A 22,120-nucleotide genomic window follows, 5' to 3' on the forward strand; every position below is an offset into this window, starting at 1 on the left:
TGCGCTAATCCAGAGCCGAGCGGCAGGGCGGAGCAGCCGAGCGCAGAGCGGCCGCCCCCATCGATGCCACCCCCCCCCCCCCCCCACGCCCCCTGCCGGCCGCGGGGCCGGGGAGGCCGGGCCTGCGCGTCCCGCGGTCTGTGTGCCCCCCGGGCCCGCTCGCTGGAGGCTCCGCCGGGTCTTGGCCGCTCCAACGCCGCCGCCGCCTCCCGACCCCTCGAAGACGCGTCAGCGCTTCCCCGCGTGCGGCCGGGAAGCTTCCTGAGCCCTCGGGTCTCCTCCCCGCGCTCCGCGGGAGCTGCGCCACGCAGGTGCTGGGCGGCCGCGCTGGTGCTGCTGGCGCTCCGCCGGCTGCCTGCTGCCTTCAGAGAAAAAGAATGTCACGGTGCGTTTTGCTCGTGCATAACGTGTATTTTAGCCTTCTCGAAAAATGTGGTCATAACACTAATGTTGGTTTTCTGTGGAACAGCCTCAGACCCATCGAGGTGCTTTTGTCCCTGCGTGGTTATTTCCTCATCTGTTGCACCTGGTCCTACGTTGAATCCCGTCCCGTTAATCATCTTTGAGCTCTCTTTGGATTCCTAGGTACAAGTTTCTCTCAAAAATTCTACCGTTCACGAGCAATTAGAAAGAAGTTATTAGAGGAGATGTTCATGTTTGTGGTCCCCAGTTCTTCATGTTTTCCTATTAGCATCTGGATGGATACACAGTTCTGGTTTATTTCTCTGTCATAGTTTAGGGAGTATGTTACTTCTCATAGATCTTTGTGTCAAATAATTTGTCTTCATCTGGGAGCGATTCACTGGAATGCTACAAGACCCACTGCTTCCTTTCATTGCTGGTTTTAGTGTTTGATACCTGGGGTTTACTTTTTACACTTTTTCCTTTGGACCTTCGTTTTCTTCAAAATTACTGCACATATTATCACAGTACTTTTCTGTTACTGTTGCTCAGTTTGTCTGCTCAACTTTTTTTTTGTTGTTGTTATTTTTTAATATGTCAGCTCACCCCAGTCCAGCATGTTAGCCCCAAATTCCTTTAATGCTTAAATCTGGAAATCTGTTTTAATTAGCCAATACAGTGCTCAAAGAAACACACAATTCACCACACAACCAGCTCCTCAGTGGCCAACCCTTTGGAACACATTTGTGTTGCAGCAAGTTTACAGAGGGAAATTCTTAGTATCTACATCAGTGCTAAGATGAGAAGCATCAGTCGTCTCCTGAGAGAGAGCTGGCAGCTGGTGGAAACACCCTGACCTGGCCTGGTCATGATCACTCACCCCCAACACACAGGGCCTGCAGAGATCCTCAAGTTCTGCATCAGCATCTGTTAGTGCTCTTAGAATCACCAAAGCTCTTTTTCCATCAGTCAGTGTTCTGCCCCTGCTGCTGGCACACAGTCAGTGTCTGCCTTTCACACAGGTCCGGTTCTCTTCTGCAAAATACGGAGATTGCCGTGGCAGCTGGCCCGCAGCCCACCATGCTGCCCTCCACCCATGTGGCCAGCTTCAAGTAAAGACTGAAACCCCATCAGGAGGTAGATGTGGATTAGTTTGACGTCGGTCTTAGATTTCCTCCCAAATTCTGACTGCTACAGATCAAGATAAGTGATTGGGATTTTTGTATTCCTTCCAAAGTTACTGCTAACACTGATCTGGGCAGTCTTGTGCATTCATGTGAATCCTCACAGGTTAAACTACAGAAGAATAGTCCTTGAACTGCCTTCTCTGTAGTACTTACTGCATGATATATATTTGACTGCACCTGATCCAACTCCTTTCCAAAATTTTTTGGTTCTATTCATCTAAATTTTAATGTCCTTAATGATGAATGTTGTTATCTCTGAATAGAGAAAGTTCTTTTTTGTCACATGAAGTGAACAGTACTAGACATGATGCTGACCTATTTGATTTGCTTTAAATAGATATTTAAGATTTGCTCTCATTGGACAACCTGAAGTAACACACAGGTGCCTTGCGCAGCTGCAAAGCTGGTTCAGGAATGGGATTTTGCTGCTCCAAGTGGTCATGCTGACAGTGCCTGTCAGCCTGTGGCTGTCACAGCCAGGGTAGGACAAAGGGACAACTTTGAGCTGGGCATCTATCTTACTTCCTTGGGTCTGGTGGTGGAGGTGGCAGCTGTCCTACTTCCCCCTGCTCCCCTCAGTGCATTTGGCCTAATTTTTCTCCAGTAAGTACTGGTTTGATGTTTGCATCTCAAATGAACAGAAGCAAAGATGTCAAATCCAACAGGCATAAGAACTGTTATCCGGAGAATTTGAAGGTGTAAGATCAACAAAGCTAATGAGAACAATATTTCTTAATTACATAGGTGTAATTTTTTAAGTAGTTATTCTCTAAGATCTTTCAGTTTTATCTGAAGACTTCAACAAAAATTAAGTTATGTGAAATTGGGTCATGGTTTTTCTGGCACAAATGCTTTCAATAAGGAAAAAATATGAAAGGAAAATGTGTGCTATGTTATTTCCCTAGTGATCAAAACTGCAAAGAGAATTTGGAGCAATAAAAAGGTTGCAAATGATGTTTTCCATCCTTTCCCACCAGTGAGCCAACTCTGATTACCACAGTGCTGAGGCACTCTGTTGTGGATATTATAAAGAACATTTTAAAACCATCAACTATTATTTTCAAGAAAACCAACTGGCAAAGTTAGAAGCCACGCTAACAAACATTTTTAAAGTGTTTGAAAAAAACAGCTTCCAAAGTCCTCAGTAACCATCTACATGCCAAGCAGAAGAGCGTTTCTTGCTGTTTGGATTAGGAGAGACAAGGGTTTCAAAGTAATAATGGCACATAGTGACTTAGAGCATTTTAGCTGCACAAAGCATGTATCTCCATGTTTGCTTGGTCAGGAATTCCTATCATCTTCATTGAGAATTGAATTTTCAGAGGCAAAGTGAATGTTATTATAAAGACTAATAACCTATAATTCAGTGAAAATGTCTATTGTTTACTGTGTTCCTAGGGACCTGTAATTTGGGGGAGTAAAGCTGAAAGCTATACTAAACCCAAATGGCTACTAAAGACTATATATGGGATATCTCATTGTATGTGAGTTAGTTGTCTCAAGACCCCTGGCAATGTGTGCTAAAAGAGATGTTTGAAGGCAGCATGATTTTTTTGCTGATCAGGTGCAGAAACTTAGAGTGAAAAAATTTGGAAACATTTAAACATTTTAGGAAAAATGTATGCATTTAGTCTATCTTGAATTAAGAAAAAGTGAATGAGTAGAGGATCTGAACTCAAAAATAATAGAAGGTTATATTGCCCTGTGTAACTTTCCCTTGAAGATGTCAAATCTTTCCATCTTTGTTTTGTTACTGTTCCTCTATGCTATTACTTTGCTGTTTTACTAAGAAAAGCAAAGTGATTTTCCATGAGAGAAGATGAAACTTTATGGCACTAAGCCTTTTCTTTATGATGATACCCCTTTGTGGACCCTGGAAAAACCATGTGTCTGGACACTGAATGATGTTCTAATGGGAAGTACACTGAGTAGTGCTTTGAAATGGCTACAAATTGCAAGGAAATGGCTACAAATAGGTCGATTTTCATCAATATAATTTCTAAGAGGAAATTTGGTGAAATGCTTACACATTTAAAAATGTGGGGTTTTTGGGGGTTTTGCTATTTGTGGTATATCTGTAGCTGGTGGTATTACCTCATCAAAACTAGAGCTGACTGTAATTTTTCAAAACTATACAGACTGATAACCTATTTCACTTAATAGGGGAATAAACTGTTATTCTTCCATCATTACATCATCTCTAACAGGAAAGTCCCAGTTTGGGTGCCTGGCAGGGCTGCCACTAGAGGGCACAAAATGATTTTAAACACAAAATTATTTAAACATTTCACTTGCTTAAAGTAAAAAGCTAAAGACAAGTAAAGACATTGAACTATAAAACAACTTAAGAAAATGCAATAAATTTGACAAATATATTACTCTAGTGGTATTTTTTACAGTTTCTGAAAGATGGAATATGATTTTATTTGAAATGTTTTATAAAATCTTACTTGAAAACATAAAACAGAGAGAAATGAAGATACTTTATAGTGTGCTATAAACTGAAATTTAGGAAAAGATGCAGTGAGATATAGAAGAAGACACAATATTTTTCAATCACAAGCATGAATTAAGCAAAAATTGCATTGCTTTTTTCAAACTAGGTTGTGTAAAATTAGAGGTAATTGATCAGAAACGCTGAGGTTTTTGCTTGGCCTTTGCAATATGTATTAGCTATCTCAGCCCCAGTCTGTGTAATAGGTGGCTGTTACTCAGTTATTCTCCACTCTCCATTTAATATTGCTTGGAATGCATGTCTGTGTCCATTTCCTGTCTGAAGGGATAATGTTTCAAACTAAAGGTGCTGTCAGGATAAATTCATTATGTATGCAGTTCCTCCATGCTGTGGCACGGGGTATGTGCTAGGCAGACATTCTGGCGGTGCTGAGTCTTTCATGGTTATGGACTAATGGGCCCATGCCAGCTGCCAGTCCCTTGGCGTGCACACAGGCAGAATTTACCTGCTGAATAAAAACTGAGACAGCAAAAGAGGATGAATGAGCCTGCTGTTCTTTGTCCTGAGCTACATAAGTCCTTGAGGGACTCTCAGTCTTGTGTATTTCAATCCAATACCTTTAGTGATAACAAATACTTGATAAAAAGCAAGACTGTGAGCTAAGGGGGTAGCTGATATTGAAGCCAGCGTTATATCCATGTACCATATAAATGTGGCATGAAAGTAAAGTTATATCAGCAGTAAACCCATTGTATAGGATGAGTAAGTCGAGGTGTAGTGAGAATGAAGAATTGAGCATTCATTCATTTCCTGAATACAAGTGTCTCTGTCGTCACTCGGGATGGAGAAATTGCAGAGAGGACCTCCTTAGCAGGCTCTATGCATGTGTTAATGCTGGTGTTTATCGTGGAAAAATTAATGCTGATGGGTTCTAGAAATCCACAGGGCTTGGGCTGAAGTTGCTCTGGTCAATCCTGAAGTTGCTGTGGTCAGTGCAGAGAGGAGCCTGGTAGAGGCTGGTTGCACACTGAAGGACTAGTCACTGGCAACTCCTCAGTTATACCTGCCAATGGATCAGGATGGATGAGCCTTGACACTACTTTATGAGTTTTCACTGTCCATCGTTGAATTTTATGGGAGTGACTTCTCAGTCTCAGCCTGGAAAGCAGGACAAGTGCTCACTGTGAGAAATGAGACAACTCTTAAAAAGATTAATTTATTGAAAACAGAAAAATTGAAAAATTACAGAAATCAGAAAAATATAAAAATTTGGGATCCTATGGCTCAGTAGATGGTATGCCCCAGGAACACAGGGATATGAGATCTTCTGGCTGAGACAGCACTAGACCTCAGGTAGAGAAAAAGAACTTGCAGTGCTGCGCTGACTTTAAAAAAATTACTAAAAGCCCCTTAAAAGGGGTAAGGCTTTTAATGCCCAGCACCGATGTCTCCCACAGCTAGTCTGGAGAGAGCAAGAGGGGAAGAGAGAAGAGAGCCCGCCTTTCGGCTTTGTCCTTTTTAGAGTTTTTGCTCCGCCCCCAGTCCGCCCACAGCCCGCCCACAGCCCGCCCCTTCGGTCCAAGGCGATTGGTGCTTTCCCTTTGATGGATCATCTCTGTCCACCAATGGCTCATCGTTGTCGGGGGGGGTGTGGTATCAGTTTGAGATAAGGGGAATACAATACCTTCATTAAAATTCAGGTATTCAGGTTGCCATGGAACTTGCCTGCAGAGTAATGGCTCTGTAGCTAAAAATAGCTGCTGGCTATTAAGACTGGGTGGGGGTTTTGGCCTTGTAATCAAAATGCAAGTGAAACACCTACAAAAAGTATTAAAATACATCCAACACACCTCAAAACACTTATAAAAGTATACAGTAAACACAGGAAAGGTAACTCTTATGGTGTACCAGTGGTTTGAAGTTTGAAAAGGGGCAAGTTTGTGATTTTTAATTGGGAAAATTTTAACTGGGAAGGGTGCAACTCTCTTAATAAACTACTTTAAACAATTGAAAACACTGATAATGGAACTGGATTTTGTACCTGGGCTATGGGTTAATTGTGACATTCAATTTAAAAATAATTAACTCAAAATTAATTACTTAAAGCACTTAATATGCAAAGACCAAGCACAAATAGGGATTTCATGTATGACACTCACTAACTTATGCAACAGACCAGTTTTGATGGCATTTTGACCATCAAAGTATCTTCCATTTTCTCTGAGCTTGTGTTTAAGCTGATATAGTGCATTCTGCTATCAGGAGGCAGTGGCTTTTACATTAAGCTTAATTAATATTAACATTTGGGTGAAATTGCTGTTTCATCTTCAAGGAGAAAAATTTGTTCATGTTGTTGCTTGAGGACATGAACTACTCAAAGGATGGCCAAGGAGTTACTAATTTTGTCTGTGTCAGCTAAAGAAATGGAGAGTTCTGAGAAGCTCAGTGGCTGAAATGACACTATGTTACTCTGTTTTAGCTTCTGTGTTTTGCTGGTCAATTGGAGAGCAAAGAGGCCTGCAAAGACTGAGGTGTGAAGAAGATTCTTGCTGTGCTTGCTTTGGGCCATGTATTTGTGAGAAGGTAAATGGTAAATGGAATTCCCTATCACAGGTGGTGCAGCCTGGTGCTTCACTGTTTTGAACATTCATTTTAGGAGGGAATTCATAGCAGAGAGATACTGGGCATCCCATACCATCAGTAAAATTTTAAGAGATTATGATTTACTGAGAGGAACAGTGTCAGAACCTGGCTCTGGTTGTTCTGTATACATTTAGAATGTTTATTAGCTACCCATAAACACAGAACTGTGCTCATATAAGCAGAATTATCCAAATTTAAAATACATTGTTATAAAAGGGCAAGTGAAAGTAGAAATGGAAAAAATAAGAAGTTGGTAGCAAGCAATACCAATTGATACAGGAAAAAGCTCAAAGTATATAAATTCTATGGTCAGTGGGAAAACAGTGAGGATGTACTCAGCAAGAAACAGAATTGTAGCAACAGTTTAGATGAGTGGGACATGAAGGTGACAAAATTACCAATGATGATACAAGAAAGGTATTATATGCAAAGTTATTCAATACATATTTCTGCTCTATGTGGAAAAATTATACTTAAAAGTTTTTCATGTTGATGAATTCCTTTGTGTTCTATTAGTAGCTAATAAGGGTGTTTAGCACAAGGTGTTATGCTTTTATATTTTTGTAACTCATAACAACAGGATAGTAAAAAGCCTGTCCCAAGAGCTGTCCAGAGTATTACTTCTAGTTTTAGGGTAAAATTTATATCACCAAACAAATCTCAGAGGACTAGGGAAAACCTGCTCTTTTTAAGCCATGATGATTGTTAACACGTGAACTTGATGGAAGGGTGTGATGAGTTTTCCATCAACTGAAGTCTTGAAATAAAGACTTGATCTCTTGCTTAAATATGTGATCTTTTTCAAACATATTATGGGCTGCCTTCATGAGTCAATTATCAAGTGAGATCATGTGTGTTCTGTTCAGGGTGTCACACTGGGGATCATCACTGATCCTTCTGACCTTTAAATCTGGAATAAAATAAATCTGGAAACCGTATCTGTCTTGACACTGTAGCCATTTAAGACTGAAGTTTCCAGAGGGTCTAAGTTAAATATTGCTATGGTTATTATGATAGGGTCTCCGAGTTCATATTTCTTCACTTAGTTGTCTCATAGTCTCCTAATCTGTATTGAGTCTTTCAGTTTCATTCCAGGATCAAATCCTGAGGCTCCATATATACATTAAGGCAGAGACTGTATTTATGGTGTGTCTTGTACAGTACATACTAATCATGCCACCAGTGCTTGGGTAATTGTGGTAAAGTTGCAAAATGTAATTGAACTACTATTAAAATGCATACAGCTGTCACCAGAGCAGGTAGTTTATGAGTTTCTGTCTGCCTTGTAAGACAGAGTACAAGAATTGCGTTTTTATTAGTCACACTACGCTCTGAAAATCATTTCCCTTCATTAGTTTTTCATTATAGCTATGATCAATGGAATCACTTTTAGTTAAGAGTTGGAATTCTTTAAACTCAACATCCAAATTCCAAATTAGCTCATTTACAGACACAAGCCATACCTGTGCTTTGTACTTACACCAGTGTGCTACTGTGATGTCTGTGGAACATCTGATTTCTGTGTGCAGGCTGAGAGGAGAATGGTATATCCTGGAAAATGAGGAGAGGAACTAAAGATAAAGGAGTTAGTGTCACTGGAACACAAAACATCTTCAGATCCCATTTTACCTCTTATGGGAAGTGAGACACACACAGGGAGTAACTCGTGTGGTTCCTCTGGGCATCTGAATCAGCTGCAGAAACAGCCAGCTTCTACTGCTGGCACTGAGGTGCTAGAGAGAAAGGTTCCAACCAGCCCTGGAGGCTGCACATTGGCACCTGAGTGAGGAAGTCTTGCTGGATCAAACCAGCTCCATGCAGACCCACTGAGAGTGACAACTACACAAGTTAAGTAGTTTACACTAATGCAGTAAACCAGTTTGAGCTGATGAGGACTTGACTAGAAATTTTGGGGTGGCTAGTTCAGAAAGGACACTCCCACTTTAATCCCCATGTCATCCAACTCTGCCAGGAACAAATGAAATTCTGGAGATTCTGACATGCTGTCTACTTAGATGATGGAATATACAATTAATAGATGAGAAAATTGAAGAGATGTGCAATTAGAAAGAAACGTAGCTGAAGATAGTAGGTGACTTACTCTTTCAGCCTAGCATACCAAGGGTTCAGTACATGTATATGTTCCTTTTCTATTAACAACCAGAATTTTTTTAAAGTAACTTTGAAATGTCTTTGTCAGCCCCTAAAAATGCTTATTTTACAAAAAAGTCAAATATTTCTTGTAGAAGGTTTAAGTATTATGTCTTCAAAATTCTTTATATGTGCCTACTGGTTTTGGCTTGGGAATGAGTGTATTTTCTTGACAGTAGCTGCTATGGGGCTGTGTTTTAGATTTGTACTGGAAACACTGTTGATAACACCAGGATGTTTTAGCTCTCCCTGAGCAGTGCTCACACAGTGTCAAGGCCTTTTCTGCTCCTCACCCTACCCCACCAGCAAGGAGGCTGGGAGGTTACAAGGACTTGGGAGGGGACACAGCAGAGTCCAAGTGATCACAGGGATATTCCATCCTACACAGCATCAAGTTCAGCAGATAAAGGCAGGGGAAGAAGGAGGAAGGAAGGGATGTTTGGAAAGATGGCATTTGTCTTCCCAACTTGCCATGACATGTGTTGGAGCCCTGCTGTCCTGGGGGTGGCTGAACACCTGCCTGCCCATGGAAAGTAGTCAATTAATCACTTTTGCTTTGCTTGTGCATGCAGCTTTTGCCTTCCCTTTTAAACTGTCTCTATCACAACCCATGAGTTCACTCACTTTTACTCCTGTTCCCTCACCCATCCCACAGCAGGGGACTGAGTGGGTGGCTGGATGGGGCTCAGTTGCTAGCTGGGGTTAGACCATGACCATCAGTGGTACTACCATGTGGCTAAAGAGGGTTCCTTTTTATGTAGATTGATGGGATTTGTGGTAAAAATGCAGCCCACAGTGGCACAGACAGCAGAAATCTCCGCTCTAGCACTAACCTGAATGGAGAGTCCTGAGCTGTAGTACCATGTTTCTCCTGTGTCTCTTTCTGTCCAAGAGCTTTTAATAAGGGATGATTTTTCAGCCTGAGCACAGCAGTAGACAGTCTGAGCTTTCTGGACTTGCTGGCACACAGGAACAGTACTTCTGGCTCCAATGTTAGCACAAGTGGGGCCAGCTCAGGTACCTACAATGTAGTGTACAGGTGTAACTCTTTAGATTTAACTCCTGTGTTCACAGTGTAGGGCTACTGAGATGCTGTCCTCTGGGTGAGAGGGGCCAGCCACTGTCTCTGGTAGTCAGCAAGACAGAGGTCTGCATGTCTTTTGAATAACAGAAGGTGTACCTAATATTTTCAGAAATATCCCTACTCACATTAAAAGCCAATCTTGTAATGTTACTCAGATTAAAAAGGACCTTTTGATTCCTGGCTATGAAGTAAAGGAATGTGAGACCTTCCCCTCTGGGTGGGAATGTTGCCACCATGATACCCTAGAGATTTCCTTTTCTCTTTTCCAGTGCTGCAGCTGAGTGGTTATTGAGTGACTGGTGTCAGCCTTGGTTCACTGTACCACCAGTATTGGACTCTGTAGAGAGATCTCAAATACCTTAGGTGCAGCAGAAACTATGAAAAGGCAGCAAGGCAAAGAAAGGCATTTTTGGGCTTTCTGCACACAAGGATCTTACAGAAATTTTTTTTTTTTACCTTGCTTTTGGAGACTAGTGCCATATGAATACATTTTCATCTCTGTGAAAGCATTTTTCACAGTGCTTAGATTCACGCATGAAGTCATCTTTATCCATTTGGAGGAGCATTTTGATCAATTACAAAGGTAATCCCTTACTGGTGGGAACTGAGGAAGCTTGGTAGCACTTGGTCTGCAAGGCTTGCACAGGCTTATCACTTATTCTGGGCCAGAATTTTATAGACAGCCAATTTCACGATTCTTAATTTAACCACATCAGCATGTCTTAAACCTGTCTTAAGCTGTAGTTGTTCTGAACTCCTTTGCTGTTGATAAATATCTCAGTCTGCTGCCCATGAGCAATATTAGCACCTTTCTATGTGACATTCACATTCAGTTCTAATCAGATTATGAAAGTAAAACATCATATAAATATGTGAGAACAGCTCTTTCCAGATTATTCAGAAACACTCTGCCAAGTACTTTGAGGTTGTTCTGGTAAACACCTAAAAATCATCCATCCAAGATCTTTTGATAAACTGCCACTTTGAAAAAAAGGGAGAAATTTTTTCCTCTGTGCTCTTCTTGGTGCTAAAGTGCAGGAAGTCAGTGACAGGTCCCTGTTACATGAGCACTCCGGTGCCAGGTCAGGGGAAGTTCCCATTCACCAAGGAACATGGATGCAGGCTTTTGTAAAGATCTGTTTACAAGAGAAGGTAAAGTTTGGCTGGGTACATCCCTGCCATATCTGGGTCAAGGTGTTCCAGTGATTTCTGACTGATGATGTTGTGAGCAAGTACAGACTTGGGCACAGAGTGATGCAGAGAGACCTACAATACAGAGCAGTCAGATGCCACATTCTCCATACAATTTTGTGAAATTAAGCAGGTCTGTGTGTAACCATGGTATTATATATATAGAACAGATGATGTGATTTTGGCTGTATGGTTTAATTCCTTGCCAAGTTTCTGGTAGTTTAATCATGATCTAATTTGAAATAATTAAATCAGTTATGTTTTTTTTAGAACAACTTTCTCATCTATAGGGCTATGAATATCATCACTGCAATCATAGCTAGAATAGTTTTTATAACAACCTGTAAGTTTAAGTGATAAAATTTATAAAAATCTCTGTAAACAAAAATCACCAAAGCAGATTACTAACTTGTGATCCTGAACTCTATCCCAACTGTTGTGCCATAAGGTGATGTAGAAACCATGGCTTTAAGCTTGTGCAGCTTTTATAAAGCTGGTCTGTAAAGTTTAAATCCAGACCTGTATCTAGAATTCAATTTCTTAAATCCATGTTACATCTTCTACCAGATTGCTGTCTGATGAAGCTCCTAGACTTAGAAATCTAGATCTGATTTGCTAATGGGATCTTAAGCCAATATGCAAATTGAACACAGGCAATATGAGGGAAAAGTGTGGGGTTGAGTGGAAATGTGGGGACATATGTTTTGTATTTGGTTTAGTTTGTTAGAAAACATTACACTCTTGACTTCTGGTATATTAAAAGCATAATTGCACATGATAGAAATTTACAATTCAGACTTTATTCTGCCTTTCTTGGGCAAATTTCTTGTGAGTTTTAGCACAATTAGTAAGTAAAATACAAGAATTGTACTTCCCACTTTTCTAAAATCAATTGCTTCAAGTATCTTGAAGTCTAAACAACAATAATCTTTCTCATAAATGGACATGTGCAGACATACAAGCTTAAGATTTTCATTTGAAACTAAAGGAACTCTAGCTTCAGCTAGTGAGAGCCAGGTTTTGTTCATCATATTTTTCTTGTATTCTTAAAATTGTATTTGTATTCAGTTTCATTTGAATATGTTTTTGATTTGTCCAAACAGCAGATGGCTGTGATAAAGAGTCTGCATTTAACTTGGCACTTTCCATTCCACATTCCTTTACTATTCATAGCACACCAGTCATACTCGTCTCCAGTACACATAAAAGGAGGCAGTTCAACTTGCAGATGCAGTTCCCCTCAAATGTGTGAGTATTTACAAACCCACAGCATTATTTCTTTTTAGTATTGAGAAGATCAGATACTAGATATAGAAGGTGGATATTTTTTCATCACCACCACTCATGAAATGTGAGACACTGGAACAGAAACTAAAGCTGTGTCTGCAGTAAGGAACCCCTCTATTTAAAATTAATGTAGAGCCTGTGTTCCTCTGGGGAGAGGGGGATTATCATTGAAAGAAGAATTTGCTCTTGAAGACAGAGTTGTGAGATATCAGCCTAAAGTGTCATGCAACATGGACAATTAAATACTCATTTGATTAAATAAGAAGACTACCTAAAATGTGTAAGAAAAAAGGCATTTGTGCAAGAGCAACGTCTTTTTATTACTGAGGTTTCACAAAGAAGAATATGATTCTTTCGAGCATTTGTAAACAAAAATTTTTTCTTCAGTTGTTATCTTAAACAAAACATTTTCTAAAATGTCTTTAAAGGTTTTCTTACATATTACTTTGACAGAAAGTATAATTTCTGTTTACTGTGTTTGCAAGCAAATAAAGTCAGTGATTATTCTTTTTCCTTATAGTTTCAAACATGCAACACACCTCTAAAAAGTAATCTCTGGATGGTTTTTCGGTATAGAAGCTATGGAAATAGGGATTTTTCTCTTCATGGTATCTTTCAGTTTGTGTGCTTTTCCAGAGAGAAGAATTTAATCTCAATAAGTAAAACACAGATTTTTTTGGTACATAAATTAAATTTCCATAAGATTCACAACTTGTCTATTGCTTCTTTAATGTTTATGACTATGTATGATAAATGCTTATTCCTTAGAAATAAAACTCCTGCTACTTATCTCAAAAATGTGCTCTATTTTCAGTATGTTATCAAATAGATTTTTTTTCTCCCGCTGAGACTAGCCCAAGTTTGCTGCTGTTCAAACAGCCTGGGTTTTCAACCTGTGTGTAGCTGGAGGCAAGCAGTCTAACATTTCACATCAAACAATAAACTCAGCATACAGAAAAATATAACAAAAAAATTTGCTTTGCTGTAGTAAATACAGCTACATGCTTACTATACCCTAAAGCATTGCATGACTGATATTTTGTTACATTAAGAATGATTTAATCTCACCAGTAACTATAGACATGGTTCTAGTTCTTTCCCACTGAATTCTTCATTTCAACAACCAAAATGCCATCATGGCAGAAAAGTGCAGACAAGTCTTTGTTCTCCACTCCATCAGGTAATTTGTATTGTCTGGTGAAGCTTCTGGATATGAAACCATGTTCATCCATCCTGGGTCCGTGCTGAGCTTTAATCAGGAGCCAGCCTTCAAAAGTCTGGATAATGATATCTTCGGGGCAGAACTGCACAACGTCCAGCAAGACCCGAAAGTGTGTGTTTTCCTCCTCCTGGCTGCTCTTCCTGGCCCCAGCTGTGCTTTCTGTGATGCACCTTTGGTTGCTCAGCGCAGCGGTAGCAGGGCCCGGCAAAGCGTATAAAAGGTGGTTCAGCTTGTGTGCTTCCAGCTCTTGGCCAACAAAGTGCTCCTGGTAGCGTACGGGAGTTTCCACCCAGTGTCTTATGACAGCTTCTGCCATTGCAGAGGCAGAAAGATCAGCTGCTACTTGTGCTGTGTCAGGAAGCTGCAGAGTCAGAGCGAGCTCTTCCCAGCCGCTTGTTTTACCCACAGACCAGTCTATCAGTTGATGTTGCCTTTCACTTTTAGAACAGGCAGAGCTTAACATTTAATACAGTGTCCTGTGCTCCAGTGCTGTGAGACTTGTTTCATCTTTTATCCACTAACAATAGAGCACTATTTATAGTGCTGCGGTCTTGAGTGGCTTCAACACATGCACAGCTTCCATGCAGGAGTAGTAAAAGCAAAACTTTAATGCATCTCTTCTTACTGCAATATTGTGCTGTTTATAATTATGAATAATGATTACACAAATAACGTGAAAGCATTTTTTATTTAAATGAAGTTCAATACTTTTGTTTTTCCAAGGCGTACATGATAACAAGTACAAACTCTGTATTCTAATTGAAATATGGAGCTAGTGAGGGAAGATATTTCATCACCTTGGCAGCAGGAATAGAGCAGATTTCAGGTTAGCTAAACTGTAAAGTTAGCAAGTGCATTGGACATTTTTGCAGAAGTTGTGCATAGGTGAAATTTGGGCATGGTTAACCATGTTATTGGTGGGAGGAGGAAACCATCTCTGCCCAGAAAGGGGGAGCCTGAAGTGCTGAATCTACAGTCTTAGTGACCTACAAACACAGCAGAAACGTCTCCAGCATGTCAGGGAGTCAGGCACAAGAGTGCAGAGAGAACTACAGTGAAAGCTCATGTTTCAGAGCTTCCAGAAGAGGGTAGAGTTATTTTCCCCTGCAGAATAGTAAAGACAATTCTAAATCTTTAATGCTATCACGTTGTCCCAGTAATCTTCATCTTCTGTTGCTTAACAGCTTGAATCTATGATCTCATCTACTGCATGTGTCTGCAAAGCAGGACTGATGACCTCTAAGGCTCTCCGAGGCATAATCACGGAATCACAAAATGTTTGGGAATGGAAGTGACCTCTGGAGATCATCTAGACCAACCTCCCTGCTAAATCAGATTCACCTTAAACAGGTTTCACAGGATCACATCCAGGTGGGTTTTGAATATCTCCAGAGAAGGGGCTTGTACAACCTCTTGCTTGTAATCGTCTTCCTACTCTATGATTGCAGGGCAGATAACACCTACAAAGGCCAATAGTTTGTTTAACAAGAGCTAGCAGAGAAGTGCAATAAAGAGGAAAAATAATTTCTAAACTGTAGTATGTTTGCTAGAAAATCGCTCTAGCTGAGCTTGGTAGTGTAAATCAGAATGTGTTATGGCAACTGGTGGTGAACATTTTTTATTTGATTTGTTAGTGCAGTAATAGTTACCCTAGTGCTAGAAATAATCAAAGAAGATACTTTTATTCCTTCTTATTTGGCTATTGTTGTTCAGAGTTCTGTCTCTCTCTTGTCTTTACATGTTCCATTACCATAGTTAATATGGGATCTTTGGTTGCTAATGGAGTAATGAACAAAGAGACAATTGAACTACTGTACTTACCAGATATTGACTTCTTTATTGCTTTAATAGCAGGGCAGGGTTGCCAGATGTATCTGTAATTAAAGCTCTAGGGCTGCCATTTTATTTTAAACTTAGAAAGGCTGCATTGGAAGGTAAGGAAATTTTCAAAAGTTCAAGATAACTTACATGAGAGGAGTATTGTGAGTAAGGAGAGTTAGGCTACTCTATTTAACTATGGGCTCTTCTCCTGTTAAACTGTCCTCCAGAAATAATTTTAAAATGTAATTCTGAATGTATGACTGACTAAAATATTGATAAAACCAACCTGGAACATTGCCCATTATCTGTTCAACACCTGTTTTCTCTTTTGCTAGCACATGATCCACTTGATGAGGAAACTTGAACCCTGAATGAAGCAGTATGCCTGGCTGGTTGTGGTATTATGCTTATACAGATTGCTGAAAGCTATTGCTATCCCTAATTAATGATGTCATGATAGCCTGACTTATTTTGTTTCAATTTTGTGATTCATTGATAAATGCACTGTTCAGGAATATAACTTTTTTTTTTTTTTAACTTTTTAAAAATTTTGTTTTAATTGTTCCCATAATCTCTGGGAAAAGGTAAACTTGCCCATAGTTACACTTCAAATGAAAACAGAAATCACCGTCTCAGTGCAAGTCACTGTGGGACAACTGTGTCTATTCCTAGAAACAGGTCTGTTAGCCTTTCAAATGTCTGCGTTAGGCATACTTGAAACTGTCTGGTTTAATGAGCACAAAAGATGCTTTGAATACCCTTTAAATTCACGTTGTATACAAAATGCTGCAGAACTTTATAGGATCCCTTTCTACTCTGTAGGACAAGAAATCAGAAAGATTTTGATGATGAAGCCATGGGGTTTCTGCTTTCCCATCCTGCCCTCTCCTCTGTTCAGTTCCCTCTTCTCTCCGTTTGCCACCTGTGGGCTCATGAATTAGCACCATGCTTCTTATCACTTCATTACTAAAATGGGGAATATGCCAAGTGGAACAAGCAAACACCCTTGATATTTTTTTTCGGCTTTCAAATTTAAACATGAGTGCAGCGCTGCAATACTGAGGCACTTCTGATGCTTATGGTGCCGTACTCTTCAAATACCTATAGGAGGATTCCATCCAACAATACGTTCTAATAACAATTGATTACCGTGGTCTTTTTAAACCTTCAGAGCTGATCCGACGGGAGCAGGATCGATGTCCTAAATCATCAGGTGCCTCAGGTTTTGTTTCCCGGTTTTGCCGTCCATGTGAAGGCCTCTCTCCATGCTGGCCAGCGGGCAGGAGCCCTCCAGCTGCCCTGGGAAAGCACTGCAGAGCTGTTCTTCCGAAGCAGCAGCCGGGCAACTCAGCAGCCGACGCCGTCCCTCGCTGCCTGCCGGTGTTCCTCGTCTTCCCATCTCCCGCGGGTTTTCCAGGACAGCGCCGGGATGCGCCGGCAGGGCCGGCCGGGAGCGCGGCGCCGGCTCCGCGGGGCACAGCGACATCTCCTGGCGAGCCTGGGCAGCACCGGCACGGGCACCGCCACCGCCTGCCCGCCCCGCCCGGCCGCGCACCTCTGCGGCTGGAAACGCGAGATCTAGCTCGCAGCGGGCTACTTCCACGCTGATTTAAGGGGTTTTTCCCTGTATTTTGGAAGGGGGTGTCTGAAAAAAGATTTGATTCATCTCCTGGGCAGCATCCAAAGCAGTGTGGCCAGCAGGTCGAGGGAGGGGATTCTGCCTCTCTGCTCTGGTGAGATCCCACCTGCAGTGCTGCATCCGGCTCTGGGGTCCTCAGCATGAAAAGAGCATAGACCTGCTGGTGTGGGTCCAGAGGAGGGACATCAAGATGATCACAGGGCAGGAGAACCTCTCCTGTAGAAACAAGCTGACAGAGTTGGGGAGTTGGGATTTTTCGCCCCAGAGAAGAGAAGGCTCCAGGGACACCTTATGTGGCCTTCCAGTATGTAAAGGGGGCTTACAGGAGAGCTGATGAGCGATTTTTGACAAGGGCATGTAGTGACAGGACAAGAGGGAATGGCTTTAAACAGAAAGAGAGTAGGTTTAGATTAGATTTTAGAAAGAAATTCATTACTATGCGGATTGTGAAACACTGCACAAGGTTGTCTGGAGAAATTGTGGATGCCTCATCCCTGGAGGTGTTCAAGGCAGATTGGATGGGGCTTTGAGCAATCTGATACAGTGGGTGGCATCCCTGCCCATGGCAGGGAGCTTAGAACTAGATGATTTCTAATGTCTCTTTCAACCCAAACCATTCTGTGATGCTATTAAATATATAAAGTAGACATCCTGGTAAAGCTGTATTTTAAACTGAAAAAATGTAAGGTGCACAAAATCATGAGAGTAACCCATTTTTGATGCATTTCTTAAATACAGGTTCATCCTGCTTGACACAACTTTAAAATAGTAGATTGCCCTGTCACAATCTTCTGTGTGCTTGATTCCCCAAAGAGAAATTTGTATTTCAACTACCACTGAAATTCAGTAACTGCTGAAAGGGGAAAAATGTGAAAAGGCTGGCAGGCTGAATTGAACAAGAACTCTTATAGAAGAAGCTAACAGGCTAAATTCACATCAGGGCCATGTAATTATCCAAATGAATTTAGATGAAGCATTGCAGTTACTTTTACCAAAGCACCCAATGATGCCACTCATGGTCTACTTCACATGTCATTCAAAAGAGATATTGTCACTTCAGACTTTGCAATACATATGAAATGAAAGGAAAAGTTGGACTCCCTGGGTTTTACCAGTGTTGTTACACCCAATAGGGAAATATAAGCTTTGTGGTGGTACTAAAGAGCTAGATAGTAAAGTAAAATGTATGTGAGAATGGAACATGGCGTGATACATATGAAAACTCCATGGTAAAGAGCTGTTTTCCACATGGTATCTAATATATCCTTTTAGAGTGAGAAAATTACTGTCTCTTACTTCTGTCGCTTTGAGTCCATTGCTCCTTAAAGCTGTGTGCTGTCTTTTTAGCTGGATTGCTAGATCTGGATCTGTGTAAGCTCTGAAGAAATCAGCAATGTAACCACAAGTCCTGCAAGTGCCTAATCAGCAGATACAAAGTGTTCTGTTTTCAATAAATATTGAGGGCCTTTGTTTTTTTTTAAGTAATGTCTCATTCCAGTCACATGGTGTTTATATTGGTCAGTGAATCACAACATAACTCTTTCTGCAGCAAGACTTCACGCTGTGTTATAAAAATTCTTGCAAGTAGTAAAGGTTGTGCTGTTACATAGCCAGCTTTACTAAAGGGAGACTTCAGTTTGTGGGTCATGTCCTTCAAAACCTGGAAAAGGCTGGATCTGCTCAACCTCTTGGAAAATCTCTCCAGGGCACTGATGCTCTCTTGTAGCTTAGGTGCCTCTTAAGAAGTGGAAAACTAATCCCAGCTTTTGTGCTAAGAATCAAGTGTTTGCTCATTTGTTAGGATGCTATATAAGAAATATAAGTAATCATGGAATGAACGATCATTTTGACACATTGCAACCATTATTACAAGATTTTTCTTTTGACATGTTGAGATGATAGAAGAGCAGATGAAGGATGAGGGTAAAGGTTGAGAGGACCACAGCAGCTGCTGTTGGAGCAACATCTTTACAGAATAGTGAAGGAATGAAATACAACATGTATAACAATGATTTTAAAATTTCACATTACTGTAAATGTTAAAGTGATGTCATGCAACTCTTTACTCAAATTTGGTTTGTTATTCACATGGCTTGTTTTCAAATGTTTCTATGTCTGCTAGAGGCAAATGCACCTGTGCCTCACAAATTCTTGAGGAATTCCTATAGAAAACAAACTCTTTAGAGTGATAATAATCTGTTCAATTCTTGCAGACAGAATGGTAGAGAGGAAATGAGCAATTAAAAAGGAATAATGTGCCTAAGGGTTTGAAAGCTCTGTTTTGCTGTTGAAAGTCAGGATCCAAAGCACTCTTGCTGTAGAAACAGTCTTACTTTTCACCAGTTAAAAATCAACTAGTGTTCCAAGAAGAATGCCAATTTTCAGGTTTCCTCCTCTTCTGCCTCACTGAAGGTTTTACTTGAGACTTGATAGAAATAACTCAAGGCAATGAAGTACAGTAAGACTGGTGTATTTATTTTGGATCTGTTAAAATTTCATAGCTTGTGCTCATATGCACATTTAGGATGTGAAACCCCTATTCATGGGGACATCTTCATCTGTGCATGTTTTCATGTGGACCGCTTTAGTAAAAATAATACAAGTACTGAAAATCTCACCTATGAAGACCTGGAAGTAGAAAATTTTCTGCTCTTTAAAATTATGTACTTTCTAGGTCCTACAGTACACATAAAATATGCTAACTTGTAATTAGCACAAACCACTCCTTATCTCCTTTTGGGTTTGTTTGTTTGCTTGTTTGTTTGTTTGTTTTTCCTAAGAACAAAGTGAAAATTGAAGTTAAATAGCTAGAATGAGCATATGTGGTGTACTGATCCTCTGGATATATTTGTCAAAGTAATTGCTTGCCAGAAAATAAATGAACTTACTAAATGAATTTTGAGATTTACGAAGTTCTGTGTTCAAAGAATCCCTGAAAACTCAGCCCAGAACTCATTGAGGCTATGTCAACCTGTTGGTCTGGAAGGTGGCCGGCTGCTGATCCTAGGGTGGAAGTATTTAATCCAGAAAGTCTTTAAAGAGAAACTGCTGGGGGATTTACAGGAAGAGTTTGCTGTGGTTAGTGAACAATTGCTTTCTGGAATGACATAAATAATGCTGTTTGATAGCGATGTACGCTAGGGATTAACTACTGTGTCAAGCATCTTTAGCTGACAAGGAGCAGCTGGAGACTGACTGGGTAAGTAACGAGAGTGGAAGGCTTGCTCTGAAATCTCAAGTTTAGAGCGACTGATAGGGAATTAATGATGTCTCAATGCTATTCTCTTCACATGATGATTTAGTGGATAATATGAAATTCCAGTCTTAAAAGGAAAGTGAAAAATTCATTGGCAAAAATACTGTCTCACTTTGACTCTCCATATGGTGAAAGCCAACCAAAATCTGGGTCCTATGTCAGAACTGTTATTTCCTTTAGTGTTGGAATTATAACAATAGTCTCATATTGTCCTAATTTCCTGACTTTGGCAATGCCAGGAAGGCTGCTGAGGTGGTAAAATCTGCTGCTAGAAATCCTTTTCTGTAGATAGTTTTCAGTTAAGTATGAGGAACAAATTCTGGTATCTAAACTACATAATCCTTTGTCTTTACTGGACTTGCACTTAAGTGTTTATCAGTGCAGAATTTACATCCTTAATCTTAACACTATCATCCATACTAGTTCTGAAATTACATTTTCTTTCCTGGTATGTGTTCATCTCAGAAGACAGAACTTGGTCAGACTTTTTTTAAGATCACCAGTTAATTTACTGTGAACCTTGATTTACAGGACAAGGATATGTAGGTTATTCCACATATGTGAGTCATGAATGCTTTAAAGAAGTGCTGGTCTGAAATTTAAAACTTTTTGCCCTCTCTCGTATTTGCGCTTCTGCTTATACATGTTATAATTTGAAAAATCTAAAAATGTTTTCTGGCCTGGTTTGTACACTTGCGTATTTGCAAAGACCCCATGCCACACATATTGAAAAAAAAATTGGAGACTTGTTTTTCTTCTTAGAAAAGCCTTTGTATCATATAAAATACTGGCAGAATCTCACTCATTCTTTGCCATACCCTCTAAGCAAAGATTTCTGTAAACAGGTAAACATTTATTTAACATGACCAGAAACCTGGTTAGTAGGTAAGGTAGCATTTTCTTTCCATTACTACAATGCTTTCCTCCCAACATGTATTTGTCAATGCAGCTATTTTTATAACACAGATCAGAAGTGCTGTGAAAATCTGGTGCTTGTATGTTGTTCTACTGAAGGTCAGAAGTTCCTTAATTAAACTTTATTTTGCTAAGGTTTATGTTTACATACCATGCTCTGCAAGAAATAAAATGTTTGTAGTGAGATCATGAGAGAACAATAATATTTATAAAGGCAGATTTAACTCACATATTATAGAAACCATTTTATTTTCACAGTAGAAGCTCTTTCTTTCATATTAATCTTTGCTGTACCAAGAAGGTAAATTAAGTCTGTGCAGGCTAATGGGATAGTAATGTAGTCAAAGATTTGTAATTAGTAATTAGTACAACTGTACTTAAATGTGATTACTTTTTCTTGGAGGGAAGTTTTAAAAAATAATTCATGTATTTACAGGGCATAAGTGTGTTAGCTATTCCATATATATATTGTAGCTTTCTTTGAGGCCAGTTAAAGCTGCTTACAGATAGGAGAGTATGGACTCCATGGTTTATAAAGTGAGGAGGAGCTTCTTTGTGCAGAGATGAACGAAGCCACAGGAAAATAATTCAGAAGAGTTAATCATAAGCAAAACTACAGAGGGGTCTTTGACATGCAGTCAAAGGACTTAGCATTGTTGACATTTTGTTATCAATTCAAAACATATTCAGTTTTACAAAGAGAATGACGGATGGATAAAGAAGGTTGAAGTAGAATGAAAGACAAAATGTTCTAAACACAAAGAAATTTGGTTATTAGCATACAAGCAGGCTGTCATTTAGCAAACTGTACTGAGTGATAGTAACTAAAGGCAGCTGGACGTTGAATAATTCGTGGTTATCTGTCCA

General features: G+C 40.1%; 1 protein-coding gene and 1 long non-coding RNA gene across 2 annotated transcripts; one reads left to right on the top strand and one right to left on the bottom strand.

Moving 5' to 3' along the window:
* Positions 1-116: 116 nt before the first annotated feature.
* Positions 117-19,903, top strand: LOC309585401. The gene is made up of 5 exons (XR_014227293.1): positions 117-385; positions 470-585; positions 6,524-6,627; positions 14,807-14,993; positions 16,615-19,903. It is a non-coding gene; the product is annotated as an uncharacterized lncRNA (long non-coding RNA).
* On the bottom strand, positions 13,489-14,085 carry HSPB3 (heat shock protein family B (small) member 3; the record flags this gene model as incomplete). Its single annotated transcript, XM_082302100.1, has 1 exon — positions 13,489-14,085. One exon carries the CDS (start codon positions 14,083-14,085, stop codon positions 13,489-13,491), a length of 597 nt encoding a protein of 198 aa, XP_082158226.1.
* Positions 19,904-22,120: the final 2,217 nt, after the last annotated feature.

The sequence above is a fragment of the Coloeus monedula genome (assembly GCF_965178545.1).
Source record: "Coloeus monedula genome assembly, chromosome: Z".
NCBI lineage: Eukaryota > Metazoa > Chordata > Aves > Passeriformes > Corvidae > Coloeus > Coloeus monedula.